Genomic DNA, 17,625 nt, shown 5'->3' on the forward strand with positions numbered 1-17,625 from the left:
ATGTCCTATTCATTCCATGTAAAAACCTAATCTTACCTAAAGCGCTGACGTTTACTAATGTGGAGAATCAATGTCATTTTTATCCAATATGCAACAACTTATCATTCTCAGATGTTATTGTTAAGGTTCTACCAAGTGATTTTAAGATATTCCACTTCAATTAAGTCAAAGCAGATATTCAGCTTTAAAAAACCTAGTGTAAACAAAACAATACAATCTTTAACATATTTTTATAATTTTACTTTTATTGAATCCTGGAGAAAATAATAAAAGTTCAAAAAGCCGAATAATTCGAACATCAAAACCATAAACAAACTGTTTAGTTCTGTAGTTTTTTTAATGATGGCCCGTGTTATGAGCCAGCAAGAGTCATCACAAACAAAACACAAATTATTCACAAAATCTCTTTGAATTATTAGTATTTCATTCTTTTACACTTTGCAAATGTACTAATAAAAACAACGCTCGGGCAGCCATCTTGCAATTAGACTCAAAGGACTTTGTTATTCCTCACATATGGCTCCATTACTGAGTGTAAGTGCCCCCATAAACCACAGGATCAGACACTGGCGTTTACAACGACGTCTTTAGCTGAAAAATCTGTTCCAGCGATGCAGCAGGTACAGCATTTGTGGGTTTGAAGGGAGAGGGGAGAAGGAGGAGGTAGAGAGAGGGATGTGTTGTTGTCTGTCTCCATGGAGCGGACCTATAATTCCTCTGGCATCGACCTTCAATACATCTGCACACAGAAGACACTATGTAAACACACAATGTAAACAATCACATGGCAAACATATGCACTTAAAACCCCCCCACACCCAACCACACACACACACACACACACACACACACACACACACACACACACACGGGCTGCCACATTACTTGCAGGCTAGTGAAATATGTCTTCATATGTTGCTTTTTCCCCTTATAAGATTATATTATTCAGAATTTAATGGCAATTATGTAGACTGATTTAATACCCAAAAATCTCAATGAAAATACCAAAGCAATATTTTTTTTATGTATTTCATTGTAAATTTTGCATATGAATGAAATCAAATTAATAATTTTTATTTCCTATTTATTCCTTTCATTATAGGGACCTTTTGGTTTTTTTTCTTCTTTTTTTCCCCAAAATACTCTAAACATGCACACCACTGACATCATTATTAATGCGTAGTGCTTAATGCTATATCTACACCTAAACATATCTCCAACCTCCAACCCCAGTGCCCAGTATTGAAGGAAACCTTTCCTTTAAGAAAAACCTTAATATTTTAAATCAAACCTGGTTCACAGAAAAACACCTAAATGAACTTGCCAAATATTCCCACAAGGTCAATACTGTCAGACATTCCTATCATTGTGGGGACATTTGATTCCCACTAAGATATATAATTATCCCCCCCCTCCCCCACCCACACACACACAAACACACACACACTACATAGACACACATTTTTTAAAAGGTTTCCCTTACCTTGTGTGCTGCTTCTCTTCTTGCTGTGACAGAGAAAACATTTTATCACTTTTTTAAGGACTACAATTATATTGCCATGAAAATTTCTCATTTATTTAAGACAAAGAGCTTTTTTCTACCTTATATATATATATATATATATATATATATATATATATATATATATATATATATATATATATATATATATATATATATATATAAGGTAGAAAAAAGCTATAAGGTATAAATCCAGGTATAAATAAGGAAGTAGACTTTTTTATTGCAGCCTCTTTTTGTGGGTTCCATTTAAAACAACTGCATATACAGTGCTTTTAGTTTGTGAATGTATATATATATATATATATATATATATATACATATAATCAACAGACCAAGTGATATTGGATTAATAATTTTTTGCTTGCTAAAGGACTAAAAGCAAGAAGGTATAAGAATGTTTTTGAGAGCCAGTCTAGTGGCCACTTGAAATGAATCTGACACAGGTGTGGAGGCTATGCAGCCATTTCCTGCCTCTACTATTGCTTGATACCCAAAGGAATATTTGTTGAAGTCGATACACCTTGGCCTATCAGGTGACTTCAGCCCTTAAAATAAAGGCATCTTGTTGAGGCCTGTTTTATTAAATGCTTGATTTTAGGCCAATTTATTTTTGGTTCCATGTTTTTGTTCACCTTCCAGTGCACCTGTACAAAATCTGTACAAATTGTATTTATTGGAATGTTCCCCATTATTCAAATGATTAAACTCTATTTGTCATTACATACAGCTGTAATATCTTTGATAATGATGGATTGTGATTTCTACCACTGTACCAAAATAAATCCTGTACGACCAACCTAAAAGCCAGATTTATACCTTAGTATAAAAACTAACCAAACAAACAAAAAAACAAACAAAACAATTATCAATTTAACATGATTTTACACAAACTCTTACCAGAAATAAACTGAGGTACCAGCCATATGAGAATTCCTAGCATGATGATGATGAATCCAAACACAGAGAAGTACCACAGTGTTGAATCTTGCTCTAAACAGTGAGAAAAAAAGAGAAATTCAGGAAGATACAAATATACAGTACAGTACCTAGTCAAATGTGGTATTCAAATATCTTACTCCTTGTCTGCCATCTAGTGGTAGACATACTGTATGGTATTTTAGGGGGTTTCCAAGAAGGGAACTCCCAGTTTGTTTTCATGATACATAATGAACACAGTATAATTTTCTGGTCAGTGTAACCGAGTCTGTTTTGTTCTACCTGTTACAATGAGTGTGAAGCTCTTGCGGATTGGCGTGCCCAAGGACTGATGTTGCACCCGGCATGTGTACTTGTACCCAGAGTACTCTAGTCCAGGCTGAAGCAGGAAGAAAGCTGAGAGCGAATATGTACCATCTTGATGGTGTCGATGGCTGGAGTACAGAATGTTCTTCAGAATCTCAGGGACGAGGCCTGAACCCACTGGCTCTCGCAGCCACTCGATGGTCACATCGAGCGGGTAGTAGCCCTGAGTTTCACACACCACCTTCTTCTCCTCACCCAGAGTTAAAGACAAGGTTTGGCCAACGTTCAGTGAAACACGAGGTGGTTCTGTTGGGACATAACAGATAGTAGCAAACATGATTACACTATTGATTTAGCTATTTATATTGGGGCATGTGTAATGACAAATAAAATTAGAGCTGTTTCATAGACAAGCTTTATGAAATTGTTGATTAATATGAAAAGCGTGCAATAGTTAATATAATGATTAAGCTTTAAACTGAACTTCAGCTATGAAAAACCATACTATCATTCTTAAAATCAGTGACATTGTAGACTGATTTTTCTTAAACTGGCTTTTAAACAACACAATATTTAGAAGACAACAAGACACGGTTATAAAGGAAATACAGTTATTTTCTACGCCAAATATACTGTTGGTTTCTTGAAGTTGAGGTGTCAAGGTACAATATATGTGGACCATATGTGCCCTTTCCAAAACCACAGGCATTAACAAAGACTCTCCTTTGTCATTATAATAACATCCATTCTTCCAGAAAGTCTTTTCACTAGATTTTAGTGCATGGCTTCAGGATTTCTGTTCATTCAGTGAATTAACAAGGTAAAGTTAGGAGTACTAGGGCTCAGTCAGCATTCAAGTTCTTCCCAAAGTTGTTCAGTGGAGTTTAAGGTCAGGGTTTAAAGTTCAACCTTTCATAAACCTTGCTTTGACCACAGAGGCATTGTTATGAAGATCAGATTTGAGCACCATAGTTCTAGCTTTGTGGCAACACATTTGTGTTCCTTTGTGAGGAATGCCCATGTATGGATGAGACCCTCTTATAGTGTATGTTGAAAGCTGGTTGAAAGATTTAAATACAGTCATAGACTACCACAATAGTACTACCACAAATATAAGTTAAGGACCTTCAATTGCCCTAACATATTTATAACTATCTATCTATCTATCTATCTATCTATCTATCTATCTATCTATCTATCTATCTATCTATCTATCTATCTATCTATATATATATATATATATATATATACTTCAGCCTCTGTTTCTTATCAATTGAAAATACATGCATGATTGTCCCACCTTGAATGTTGAGGATAATGTCAGTGTTGGTGTGAAGTGGTGGGATGAACACAGAACATGCGTAAGTGCCTTCGCTAGTCTGCCTGGTGAGTGGTAGTTTCAGAGAGGCATCTCCTGCCGCAATTGTTTTCATGGACACTCCGCTGCCTTCGCTCTTGCCTGTGCGGCTTGAGTAACTAAAAAGTTTTGTGCGCTCTCCACGTCTCTGGAAAACCCACTCTACCGTCACATCTGCCTGTTTGTGATCCACCGCAAACTGACAATGCAGCGTCTGCTTCTCCATGAGTCTTACGTGAATGACAGGCGTACGTGTCAGGACAACCATTGCAGCTATTAGAAAATAAAGAAGGCCATTAGACCAGGATGCAGTAGAGGAACATAATACCATAAGATGGATCATCTATAAGATGAATGGTGTACTCATGATTACCTGAGGTGGTCAGAAGCTGTCTGTCTCCAATTTCAATCTTCTCATGAAAACCTTCCTGTGCAGGTGTATGTCTGAGGAAGGTGGTGAGTTTAAACGAGCCCTGACTATGACGGAAAATACAAGTGAACCAGACATCGTGTTCCTGTGCACCAAAACCAGGCCAGTGCATTACAATTTGTTTAGTGTTATATCGCTGAATCTCACATTCCAGCGATTCCTCACCACCTTGTACATAACGCCTCATATCCAACTTTGATGCTACATAAAACACACATATGAAATAAATACTTTTAGACAAGTTTTTAATACAGTACATTACATCTTCCATCTGTGACCCAGTGACATGGTTTAAATGAGCATACTAATAATCCTATACTCACTCGTGACAAGGAAGGTGATAGCATTGGGATTTATAGGGCTGTCTCCTGTATTTCCAAACTGCAGGCCAGCACTCCGATAGTGAAACTTGACCTCCTTAATCCCCTCATGATTTATTTGTACCGTTTCATCCTGAAATTGACATGGCAGCCACTGGACATCATAAACAGACTGAGTTCCACATATACCTGCTGGAAATCAAAATCAGGTCACTTGAGTGTAAACCAGAATGAAGCATGATTGCTGCACATCACAAAATCGCCTAGGTCGAGAATAGAAAAATATCAAGCTTTTAATGGTTTTTATGATAAATCTTTGGTCAGGAAATAAGCAGAAATGAAACAAATAGATTAAGTAAATTAGCATGGGAAAGCTTTTTACTTCTTGTGTGTACATTCTTGACAATTTTTTACAGAAACAAAAGTAAGTGTTTGTCCATTTTTAATGTTGTTTTCTCTAAATTGCATTGTGTGAACATTTTGTAAAACCAGACATGCTGAATATTACATCCAGAGTCTTTATGATTTTACCCTTGCTTAAAAGAAGACTTTAAATGTGAATTTCCAATTTTTTTTTTTTAGCAATTCACTGCAGCACGTGTAAACACGTTTGCTATCATTTTGCCTTGGGAGTGTTGACTGTAACACATTTCAACTTCACTAATGGTCTTTCAAAACCTTAAAGGAAGAAAGAAGACTTATGGTCATGTCACTACGTCCTTTCTGAAATAGAAATGTCCAAACTCAGCAGTAATATTATTTTACTTATCTATATCATTTCATTGTTTTAAATGATTTGAAAATTTAATTTTAATCATTTTTCATTAAAAATGTATTCAAATCACTTTACACTCACTTAATGTTAAACATGTCTACAACCTAATCTGTATTGCAAGGCCCAGACATTAAAATTAATCAAGTCAATCTAAAAGGTTTTTTTATGTCGAGATGATCTCTATTCATAACATTTTATATCTTCATTTCTATCTTAATTTAGAAAAATACTATTACAGTTTATTCGGCCTGAATTAATGGCATTAAAAAACAATACAAAAATGATTAATGAGTAAATGATAAGTAAATGGCAAAGCTGTTCTGTGAATGTTTTTATTTTCCGAGAAGTGTAAAATAAATGAATATTTGCACTTTATTGTAATAATAAATATGAAAAAACAAGTACATTATCCAAGCTGTCAAATGGCTTTACAGAACAGACGACGATATGAGTGTTTCCTGGTTAAGTGTAGTCTGTAATATTGAATATTAAGATGGTAAACAAAAATCAAGCATTACTCCACCTTACCTAAAAATAAAGCAAGGAAAAGTCCACCAAAAGAAGTAATCATGATAGACCCGATTTCAGAGATCTGCAGTCGGAGCGCCAACAAACCGCCATGCAATCATTCTGCTTTCACTTTCACTTCACAAGAACTGCAAGTAACTCGTGCTCCTGTGACACAGGGTGACGAGTGAGCACATTTCTCCTTATGCCTTCATCAGGATCTGAGCAACATCCTGCTATTTCTCCTTATGTTCCTAAATTAATTGGAGAACAATGTTACAAAAAATATATATAATAACAAAAATACACCGTTTTGAATGATCCAGGACTGTATGAATGTACTTGAACGCTAGAGGGCGCTATGTTTCCTGTAGGTTTTTCTTCTCTGCTCTCGGAAGTGTTGATGCGGAAGTGTGTACAAATGTTTCTGCTTTTGAACGCTCAGTCCGCGTGGCAGAATTGTAGCGGTAGATAACACATGCATACAACATATAAGGTTACCAATAATCTGACGGGAATAAACACATGGGCCTTTTGGTCTGATTTTCTTTTTCCCCCCAGCTTCAAGTAAAGCAGTTATGGACCAAGGTAATACAGTATTCATTTGGTATTCATATCTCATGCAATGTAATCATTCAGCTCTTAACTGTAATCATTAAGAGTTTAACTGCTGGTTTTTAACTTGCTTGGTTGCAGAACGAATCTACATATGAATTTAGTTAATGCCATACATGTAGGTACATAGCTGGATACTTAGTAATGAAGTAATCGCTTGATCCTGATCGAGATCAGTGGATTTATTAATCCCAGTGACCCACCAAAAGCCACACACATGTTCTTCATCTACACTGATGTTTTCAAACATTTCACAAAAATGCTTTGCCCACACTGAAATGTTTAATAATGCTTACATTTCTATACTGTTCATGTGTGAATATGTAAGACACATTATTTCCATCAGGTGTTTATTTGCTTTTTATGTCTCTGAGTTGATGCAATTGGCAAGTAAACACACCCTTTTAAACGAAAACCCAAATCCATCTCATTGTGGCCTGGAGGCCAAAACAGAGGAAAAATATAAAAACATAATTATGATAATCGATGTGTTTGTCCTTCTATTTTGCAGTGTTTTCTCAAAAAATCACTTCACATTCTAATGTGCTTGGATCAGTTTTAATGGGCTTTTATTGCACTTGTGAAGCACACAAATGACTTTGATGCAAAAACTTGCATTAAACTTTGACTGAGGGATCGGTTTTAATCTTTCAATATTGCCTTTTTTTGCTTTCAGAGTCCTGGCTGAACTGTGAGAAGGCTGCTGTCTTTCAGGGTGGGTTTCTCCTGGCTAATCAGTTATGCCAGCCTGAGCCTTTGACCGCTTTAAGAAAAGAGGACTGGAAGCATGTTGGACGCCCTATTGTCCAGGCTGTTACTGAAATATTAGGACAGTTGTGTGTAACCAACCTTGAGAGGCTTCACTGGAGAAAGAGGATTCTGTGTATTCTATGGAACAAAATATTGGAGAAGGAGAAAGTGGATGATATTGATATCAGTTGGAAGGAAAATCCATTTTTTGCCTTTCAGAATAGCCTCCCTGATATAAATCATACGGTAATGTTTGAACTGATTAAATCCTTGGGCTTCTTCGGCATCTATGTTGAGTTCCTCCGGTGCTTTGAATCAGTCCAACAGTGCAGAGAGCTGGAGAAATTAATCAAACATGTTACAACGGACAGCACAGAAGCGGATGTGAAATTCTTGCTGGAGGTGTGGTGGGAGCTGTTAAAAGGAAGGAAAGAAACAGAGGACAACCTAGACCAAGTCTTTACTGCTCAGTGTATTCGTCTCACACAGACCCTCCCTGACTGCACACCACAAGCTTCAAAACGATTTAAGCCAGACCCAGATTTGGACATGTCTACCACATGTGTAATGTCCATCCTATTCCAAGCTCTAAAGGACATAAAAGATACTATAACGTCATCTGAGATATGCTATTTTGCTCTTTCCAACTGTCTCGACATGCTGTACACATTCTATCTGTTAAAAGATCCAACAGACCTCCCAGCTTTAGTCAAAATCCAAAACATTGCCCATTCTGTAAGCCTGCGAAAGAGGAATAATCCTTTGGAAGGGGTTGATCTTATTCAGGCCATTAATGAGTGTCACAGAGATCTTGCTGCTGTACTAACTCCTGCTCAGAGCAAGCCAAGTGGAATTACACTGATCCAAGCCATGGACACAATACTTGAGTTAATAATGATTTGGAAAAACAAGGGGTTATTAAGCATGTCTACTAAAAACCCGAGTGCTTTAGCAGTCCGTCTCCAGGATGGTCTGGGCAGAGTTCTTAAGTCTTTGGAAGTCCAGTCTGGGAACTTGGAGGGAAATGGACAAACAGTAAATAGTTTGAAAAGAACTTTGGAAGATTTGCTTGCATCTGCCTCTTTTAATGTTCCAGAAAGTCCATCAAATGAAATAGCAAATATTGCCATAATAATAATTGACAACAGTCTAAAGGGGTTCGAGGATCTCCCTAAAGTTTTTGCCTCCAAACTGAGCCAGACTGTCAGTGATACAGAGTGGCTAAGCTGCCTTGAGAGAAACAAATGTGCATTTCAGAAAAAAGACTCTCTCATGGCTTTAGTCTCTTCTCTTATATCCAAATGCCAAAGTGATGCTGATGTAAAACACTGCAGAAAATTCAAGAATATCGTTGTGGAAATATTTTGTCAGCTGTCTTTACCAGACAAGAATACAATTCTTTCTAAAATTCTTACCTTATCAGAGAAAGGTTTGCATGGGTGCCTTCCCAGCTCTGTAACTATAGGCTATGATGAGGAGCTAAATTTGGCTTTTAATTGCATCATTCAAGGTAAAGCAAAAAGCAATCTGTGTTCAGCCGTCAATGCTATTGCTCGTGTGGCTTTCCAGAACCCCGAGGCCACCATGCGCCGGTGCTGCCACATGGCTGTAGTGAACCTTGGTGCTCATTCGCTCCTTGCTCAGATTCTCCAGCAGCTTTCAGGTCTGGTAAACACATTAAAGAACCAGAGTGGGACAAGAAACAAAGAGTTCAACTTGTTATGCAGATGCCTACAGGATACTATGTGGAACAAACTCTCTTCACCTCAAGAGGAAGACCAGTTTCTTTGTTTCCTGTCGTTATTGCTGGAGTCCAACATTACTGATCAAAGGGGAGAAGAACTAAGCTTTCTCTTACCAGAGGATATTGTACAAGCTTTGTTCTTACCTTGTCTCTCATTTTCATTTCCCCAGCCCTGCAGGCTTGAAGTGTGCCTACGACTTTTACAATCAGCTTTGGCCCGTGTATCCACAGATGAGGACGCACAATGGATAATGAACTGCTCTCCATTTGTTCTCCTATACTGTCTTGCTCAGCTTTTAAATAATTGCAGTAAGTGCTGGGAGCAACAATTAGAGGGTGATATTGGTTTATCTCTTGAATCCAAAGAACTGTTGATCTCCATTCTGCCCACAGTGGGCAAGGCAGTTGGCAAGGAAGTGGGTCTAGCTCCTAGTACTTGGTCCAGAGCCCTTTCTTGGCTTTATGCAAAAGTGGAAGAGCTTGACTGGACTGTTCGCATTCTTTTAAAAGAAGTATGGGGCAAGCATTTCAAATATGAGGTGCCAAGTTCTCTCATAATGGTAGCTGAGCTTTCTGAGCAGGAGTGGTCTGGATTGGTGTTGCCTCACTATGGCCAAGGAACTGGCTTACTGGCCTGGATTGAATGCTGTTGTCTCTCAGAACATGTTCAGGAAATAATGCTGGACTCCTTATCTATAGACTTGCTCAACCCAGAGGAAGTAACTATGTTTAGTAAAGGCTTGTTGGTGGCTGTGTCTCAAGTTCTCCCCTGGTGTACAGTTGGTGAATGGCAGCGACTACTGAAAGTGTTGTGTGAACTCCTCCAGTCAGAAAAGCTTCATGTACCATATTCCCTGGAATATGTGGACTTCCTTCCATTACTTGACCTTCGTTCATTTGCTCATGATTTGCAGTTGTCTGTGTTCCTGCTGCGTATGTTTCAGCTTCTATGTGGTTCCAGCTGTGCAGGATGGCTACCTTCCCAGGGTTGGGCACATGTAGGCCGGCTCTGTGCTACTGCCATGAGGGGCATCATAGAAACTGTGAAGAAGAAAATGCCAATCCAGACCACCACCACCTCCCCTAAAAGCCCCATAATGAGTAGTGGAGATCTCTGTAAGGAAGTTCTGTTTGTGCTGACTCAGCTGTACTGTCATGCGCTCCACATGCAGGTGATGATCCCCGGACAGCCAGAACCTTTGTATTTGTGTGCACTTGATATTTTGTCCCACTATGAAGTTGTACTGTCTGCATACCCTAAATGCACCACTGCTGTACAGGTAGCCAATACACGCCACTTCTTTACAACCATTACAGACAACCTGCAGTGCATGGACATGAGAGCTGTCCTGCACCAGAAGATTGCTCAGCTCTGATGATTAAATGGGAAAATAATGTTCTTGACTTACAAATAAATCTCTTGATTGTTCAATTAACCTTCACAATAAAATCCTATTAGCACAGCATTTGCTAGTCTTTTGTTAAATGACTTAAGGAAAAAAAAGAACTTTAAAACATTTGAGAAAACTCCTGAAAGTTGTGACAGTCGTTAGATTTTTCAGCCGTAAATGGGAACATAAATTAAACTAGAGATTTCACTATGTAAAATGCCACTATAAAGATATTCTTTCATTTTAAGTTCCTATTTTGATTTCGCATTGTCTTTTGGGCATTTGTAAATATGCCTAGAGGTCTTATAGGTGCCAGGTTGCACTGAGGCATTAAGTTTATAAAGTTGACCAAAAAATGGTATATTATATATCTAATTATTTTATGACTAAATTAATTAGATATAGTACATGACTGCTGCACCCATATGATCAGAACCCTTAGCAATCTCTTTTGCAATACTTTACAAAAGTACAATTGGGGCAAATTTATTTTGGGAAAGCGGTCATAATTTTGTTATAAGTTTGTTGTTTGGTCATAAATTGTCCCAAAAGAAATTAACTCAATAATTTCAATAATAGACTGTATACTATCATATTGTGCCATTTCTACACAATAAAAAAACTAAAATTTCCTAAACAAATTTTGTCTGATTGGTTAAATAATATATATATATACAATAATGTTTTATGAAAAAATAAAATTGAATACATCACACTCAATACACTATATATTGATTAAATTGAGTAATTGATTACATTTGCACAACTTAAATTGATAAAATACAATAAATGATTAAGTTAAATTGTTTATATTTGTTATACCTCATTGGGGTTATACAGGTGTGTGTGTTTACATTTAATATTTTATTTTCTGAAGAAATGTTCTACTTAACTTCTATGCATTTTAGCATACTTTAACAAATGTCTTAATTCCTTCCATTCTTCATTCAGTTGAAGTGGGACATAAAACGCGAAAGACTCCATATTGCTAGCTTTAGCGATGACCAGGAAGTGGTCGTGATTTCACGCATGCACAAAACAACGCACCACAAATCGTATTTCTAGTACAGGGTGAGAAGCCACAGTGACATTGCAATAAATCTAGTTTCTTTTTTGTACCACTGGCATTTTGTGTATGCGGTCCACCCCTTAATACCTTCCTGAGGGAACACACGATCGAACTATTTTCTGCAGGTAAAAAGGATTACATTCGGTACACGTGTGCATCGAACCGAAAGCCCTTTTTGGTATGAATGTGTACTGTTAGACCCCTAATCTGTGTGTATCTGTTTCCTTTCCTTAAAACTTATTTTACTCTGCAAATATTTATTATGAGCATAAATAGATTGTGGCAATGAGAAACATGACGTTGTTTTTGATCCCTGAAAATGCAAACTCAGCAAAGGCAATGGAACAGTATAAATATAAGAATATTTGGTGGTCACTGTGGGTAATTACATCCAGATACTATTTTATATGTATACTTTATACTTGAGCATGGAGACCATTTGTAATGATGTGGCATTCATATTTACTTTACACAGTGGAAAAAAAACAGGCATTTATAAAACATGGCATTTTTAAACGTTGTCTACTATTTAGTAGCTGTTACTGGGTAACAGCTTTTTGTTAATAGATTTGCTTGAAGCAGAATAAAATGTGTGCTTTTTGGTACTTTTTAGTAAAAAAAAAATTACATTGTTTCTAATCTAATCGTTTCTGGTTTTCATATAATGTTTATATAATGTCAATATTTACATCCAATATTACAATGTGGGTTGTGCTCTGATCTACTCTGAAAAAAATTATTTATTTGATGTCCTCTCTTAGGCTTGTGCAAAACAAATAAAAAAAGAAACTGACTAAAATATTAAACTAAAGCAATTTAAATTGAGACTAGCTTCAATCTTAAAATCACACTTGCCAAATTTAACCTCTGTTCATGGGACTGCATGCAGGGAGCTAATCTGCTGCCTCATGCATATAGGAATTTTATCTGACAGATGCTCATTGTATTATATAAAATAAGAGAGAGCATACACACACCCACACAACATGATCACATTCATATTTTTTAATAAGCTAGTCAAATGTGCTGACATTTCTTTTCAGGTACACAAAATTTAGAACAATCATAAAATAAAAATCTGACAAAAACAATACATTTAGCATTTAGATATTAGATCCTGAGTTTCTCTCATGCCAGGCCGCAAAACACCTCGCTTACTTCCCAGAGCTTCTTAGCAACTGCGTCATCCTTAGCCATGGCTCGAACATTTTTTAATCCGCAGTTGGAGAAATATTGACCACTCAGACCTTCAATGCCCTCCTGTAGTGCACAGTATAGAGTTGTCTGAGCACCTGACTCCACATCTTTGAAGAACAGGGCTCCAATCACTTTCAAGACCTGCTTCAACACTGGATAACTGCGAGCCAACTCTGAATTGATAGCGCCTGTAAAACATAAGGAAGGACAAATTAAAATCAAGTCTTAAAGGAAATTATGACAAATAAGGCTAAATGAAATAATAGGTCATATGTAGATACTGTCACAGAATCCTTATAACTAAAACATAATGAAGAGAGTAATGCTGACCAGGGTGGAGGCTGAAGCAGGTGACCTGAGTTCCTTGAAGCCTCTTTGCAAGCTCATGTGTGAACAGCACGTTGCACAGCTTACTGTTGCTGTATATCTTAAAGACATCTATGAAGGAGTTGCCTTTTCCAAATTCCTTGTGAGCACTGAGGAGGTTAAAGTCAAGCTTCCCATAATCATGACACACTGAGGAGACTGTAACAACTCTGCTTGGGCCACACTCTTTGAGTCTGTCCAGTAAGAGGTTGGTCAAGAGGAAGTGACCGATATGATTGACTCCAAACATCAGCCCAAGACCCTCCTCTGTAGTACCCTGCATATAAACTCCTACAAGAAAACCACATTGGAGCATTAAGAAAATTGACATGGGATGAAATAATCAAATCCTAAGAGCTATACATATTAGATCACTCAAACTTTCTTCTGGCTTCTCCCATTAGGGGTCGCCACAGCGGATCATTCGCATGTTAAATTTGGCACGTTTTTACGCTGGATGCCTAAAACACCCCTCCCCATTTATCCGGGCTTGAGACCGGCACTTAGAGTGGCCTAATGGCTGGGTTTGGTTCCCTGACCGGGAATTGACCGGGAATCGAACCCAGACCACCAGGGAACCCAGATGTTAGATCACTCAAACATACTTAAAATTCAGCAGCTAAAGTCCTCATACAAAGTTCTCAATATCATTGTAGTGTTTACTCATTTAACAGAGAATCAGATACCATTGCTTTTAAGACCTTACCATGTCCTATCTCTCTAATCTCAGTACCCAATTTCAGTTTCGCAGCTCCACCATACCTGATCTACTGCTGGTACCTAAGACTAGGGGCAAACCTTTTACTACCATGGCACCTAAACTTTGTAATAACACTTAAAATCTAATGAATGGTAGAACTTTATCCAACCTGCATTGTTAATAAGAATATCCAGTCTTTTCTCCGTTTTGAGGAAGGTTTCAGCAAAGGAGCGAACAGACTTCTGACTAGCCAGATTCAGCTCCATGAACGCCACGTTATTGCTTCGGCTCTCCTGAAATTAATATTTTAATGTAGTATCATTAAATGGAATGCTGTGGTAACAATGGAAACTGTTCAATGTTAAGTAGTTAAAACACTGACATATTGTCTCTATTATTTTTTTTATTTGTTTAATTATGTTTTACTTTTTAATCTGTTTCTTAGCACTACACCCCTGTACATTTGGACATAATTAAAGAAGTAAATGGAAATGTTTCTCACTCGTTTGATGATAGCCAGAGCTCCTGCAGCACGTACTTTACTGCGGCAGGCCAGAATAACACGAGCCCCTCTTCGGGCTAGATCTACAGCTGTTTCTCTTCCAATACCTGTGTTACTGCCTGTAGACGCAACAACCCAGGTGATGAAAGAGGGAATAAATAAATGGGAAAAGAGACAAAATGAGAAAAGGACAAAATATTTATATCAGAAGGTAAAGTTACATGCTACAATAAAATAGAGTGTTACGTGTCTGCTGTTTTTTTTCCCTTGGGAGGAATGAAGGTGAAGGAAGAGGAGAGAGAGAGAGAGAGCTGGTTGCTAGTTGTGCTGGTTGCTAGTTATGTCTGTTATACTAGCTCACCTGGTTTGAGAACAGGTAAGTATTCGCACACACACAAATACCAGCATGTAGGTTTTGCCATTGATTAATCATCCTAGGTAGAGGGCAGGTGCCACCCAATGTATTTTTCTGGCCTAGTGTAGTCAGCTAGTCTGTTGATGTTTGTTAGGTTAATCTTCCAAAATACAGCCTAGAGTAGACCTTTTTCTTATGTTCATTTTTTCGGCACGGTCTATGCTGATGTTGTTTTGCCGGTGTGAGTCTAGTCCTCTTGACTCTGTGGAATACTTCAGGAATCTGTTTGTTACCTTACTGCATTTGACCATTAAAGCAATAATGTACTCTAAACTCTGGTCCTGCTTTTTTTCCCAAACAACCCGCAACAACTAAATGGTTATTGCTCCCACACTCCCCTAGGCCTAGCCAAGGTGGGAAGTGTTGTACTTCTATAAAAGGATAAAGTTAAGAAGAGAAATTAACATTACAGAATTTTTGCTTCTTAAAAAAAGGCAGCAAGAAACAAATGTATTATTATCGACTGCTATTAACAGGGCCAAAATGTAAAAAGAATACGCTTTCCTACATCAATACACCACCTCCATTAACCTGCACTGTTTACACAAGGCAGGTTCAGTGTAAAGATTCATGCTGTTTGCAATGACTAACCCTTTTATCTTTGTATGTGAGATTAATTATACAATGCTATGTTTTTTTCCAATCTCAACCTATACAGACTTGGGAAGCCTATGCCCACTGCAGCATGATTGTTTTCTTTTTAACCCATCTACCTCAAACCCTGATATCGTTCATTCCGAGATGCTTTTCTGCTCACCACAACTGGAAAGGGTTATTATGTGTATCAGCTTCAGTCAAATCAATCCAGCCTGTCCACTCTCCAGTGATGTCTCTTAGCAAATGGACATTTTCTGAATAAACTCTAAAGCAGGAGGCACCAACCTGAGGGCCTTTTCTAAAAATAGCTGTTTCCTACTTTGTTAAATCATTGTTGATAATTATTATGAGAAATCATTAACATGATCAGCGTCTTCACATAGATGAATATCATTCGTTATTAATAATAACATATAATAAGATGTAAATTAAGAAAATGTGTTATTTCAGATCAAACTGAAAACTGTGTATCAAACTGGTAGCCCTTCACATTAATCCGTACCCAAGAAGTAGCTCTCAGTTTCTAAAAGGTTGGTGACCCCCTGCTCTAAAGTGTGCTATATGTGAAAATCTGACATCAGCAGTTATACAAATACTTATGTCTGGGAGCAACAATCACACCACATCCATAACAACCAAGATCACATTTATCCCCCTCATTCTGTTGAGCTGCAGGCTCGTATCTACATGATTGAATGCATTGCAATTATTTGGATGATAAGATAACGCTGTAAATAAGTAGGTGTTCCTAATAAAGTGCTCAGTAAGTGCACGTGTTCTTGTACAAACGATGAAACGCGGTGTTTATTTCATACAGTCGTGTAAAAGTCACGTGGTATATACGCCTTACTGGCTGTTTTCCGCAAATGGTTGTTTCTATCCGGTGCACGCGCCCGACTCTGGATTTCCACATCCGGTATAAGTGACACGTCTGAATTAATTCATCTAATTTTATTCTCACTTCAGATATAATTCCTGAAAGTGACTTCTGGACACTTAGTTATTATTATTATTTCCGCTACACAACTTGTTAAAAAGTATCAGAGGTGCTTTAAAAAATATATACACCAAGTAGAAACACATACCGGTAACGATGACTGTTTTGCCATGGAGCTGTACTTTACTCTTACATCTCTTTCCCGAAACTATTTTTCGAATCAGAATAAAAACGCCTGCGAGAATCCCAGCGACGAGGATTAGGGCCGACATGACTACTGTGTTTTTCCACTCTTCCGGTACAACGAGGTCAGCGTTAATACACGGAACCAGACCAACGAGTTGAGCCGCCAGAGGCAGCTGAATATGTTTTTAATATATTAGCTATGTTAGGCAACACTTGCTATATAGCTTAGCTTGACACATATTTGTTGACGATTTAAAATAGTAATTTAAAAAAAAATGTTAAATACATCATTATTATCAATAATATTAATATTATAGAATACAAAATACATCATGCAGATGCACTGGGACACATCCTCAGTGATGTATCCTGGGGACATTGGGTTTTTCGTGGTCTTTCATCATCAGACAACATCAGACTCCGGCCTGTGTCCCAGTAGCAATTGCCCACGGTTTTGCCCTCTTAAGCCAAAGCCATCTACTGGCTTTCTCTGCGGCTTCAGTTGCGGTTCCAATTGCCTTACTCTTTGCCACCCCAGTAATTCCTAGTAGAGTGAGCACTTTGCAAAGTGAACGCCCTGCAAAACCTCTACAGCCCACCTCCAACAGCTCACAACGAGTTATCCACTTTATTAAGAACATATGTACACCTGTACATTCATGCTTTTATCTGATCAGCTAATCAAGTGGCAGTTTATCAATGCAAATACAACAAAATGAATCATGCGTACAGGTCAAGATCAACATTAAATATCCACATCAAGCATCATAATTAGGTGGTTTAAGCTCTGGGTTTCTGATCAGAAGCTCAGGGTTCAAGCCTCAGCATCACCAAGCTGCCACTGATGGACCCTTGAACAAGGCCTTTAACCCTTTCTGCTCCAGAAGTGCTCTATCATCATCATCATCCCTGTGCTTTGACCCCAGTTTTCTAACAAGCTGGGATATGCAAAGAAAGAATTTCACTGTGCTGTAAAATAAAGGCTCCTACTACTATTTAC

General features: G+C 37.8%; 3 protein-coding genes across 4 annotated transcripts; 1 reads left to right on the top strand and 2 right to left on the bottom strand.

Moving 5' to 3' along the window:
* Positions 1–225: 225 nt before the first annotated feature.
* LOC310729908 (tapasin-like) lies at positions 226–6,327 on the bottom strand. Of its 2 annotated transcripts, none has more exons than XM_083548538.1 (8): positions 6,178–6,327; positions 4,878–5,063; positions 4,498–4,755; positions 4,068–4,397; positions 2,744–3,073; positions 2,423–2,515; positions 1,484–1,506; positions 226–739 (listed from the first exon to the last, which is right to left on the bottom strand). In XM_083548538.1, exons 1-8 carry the CDS (start codon positions 6,218–6,220, stop codon positions 731–733), a joined length of 1,272 nt encoding a protein of 423 aa, XP_083404664.1. In that variant the 5' UTR covers positions 6,221–6,327; the 3' UTR covers positions 226–730. The 2 variants fall into 2 exon arrangements, with proteins under 2 accessions (XP_083404664.1, XP_083404663.1); XM_083548537.1 differs by having other exon boundaries at positions 4,878–5,066.
* Positions 6,328–6,510: 183 nt separating this feature from the next.
* Positions 6,511–11,297, top strand: gemin4 (gem (nuclear organelle) associated protein 4). The gene is made up of 2 exons (XM_083548536.1): positions 6,511–6,744; positions 7,448–11,297. The coding sequence occupies exons 1-2, from the start codon at positions 6,735–6,737 to the stop codon at positions 10,639–10,641; spliced, it is 3,204 nt and encodes a 1,067-aa protein (XP_083404662.1). The 5' UTR covers positions 6,511–6,734; the 3' UTR covers positions 10,642–11,297.
* Positions 11,298–12,715: 1,418 nt separating this feature from the next.
* dhrs13b.1 (dehydrogenase/reductase (SDR family) member 13b.1) lies at positions 12,716–16,809 on the bottom strand. Its single transcript, XM_083548539.1, has 5 exons — positions 16,588–16,809; positions 14,491–14,609; positions 14,158–14,281; positions 13,253–13,579; positions 12,716–13,110 (listed from the first exon to the last, which is right to left on the bottom strand). Exons 1-5 carry the CDS (start codon positions 16,709–16,711, stop codon positions 12,854–12,856), a joined length of 951 nt encoding a protein of 316 aa, XP_083404665.1. The 5' UTR covers positions 16,712–16,809; the 3' UTR covers positions 12,716–12,853.
* Positions 16,810–17,625: the final 816 nt, after the last annotated feature.

Source organism: Silurus aristotelis (genome assembly GCF_946808225.1).
Source record: "Silurus aristotelis genome assembly, chromosome: 8".
Lineage (NCBI taxonomy): Eukaryota > Metazoa > Chordata > Actinopteri > Siluriformes > Siluridae > Silurus > Silurus aristotelis.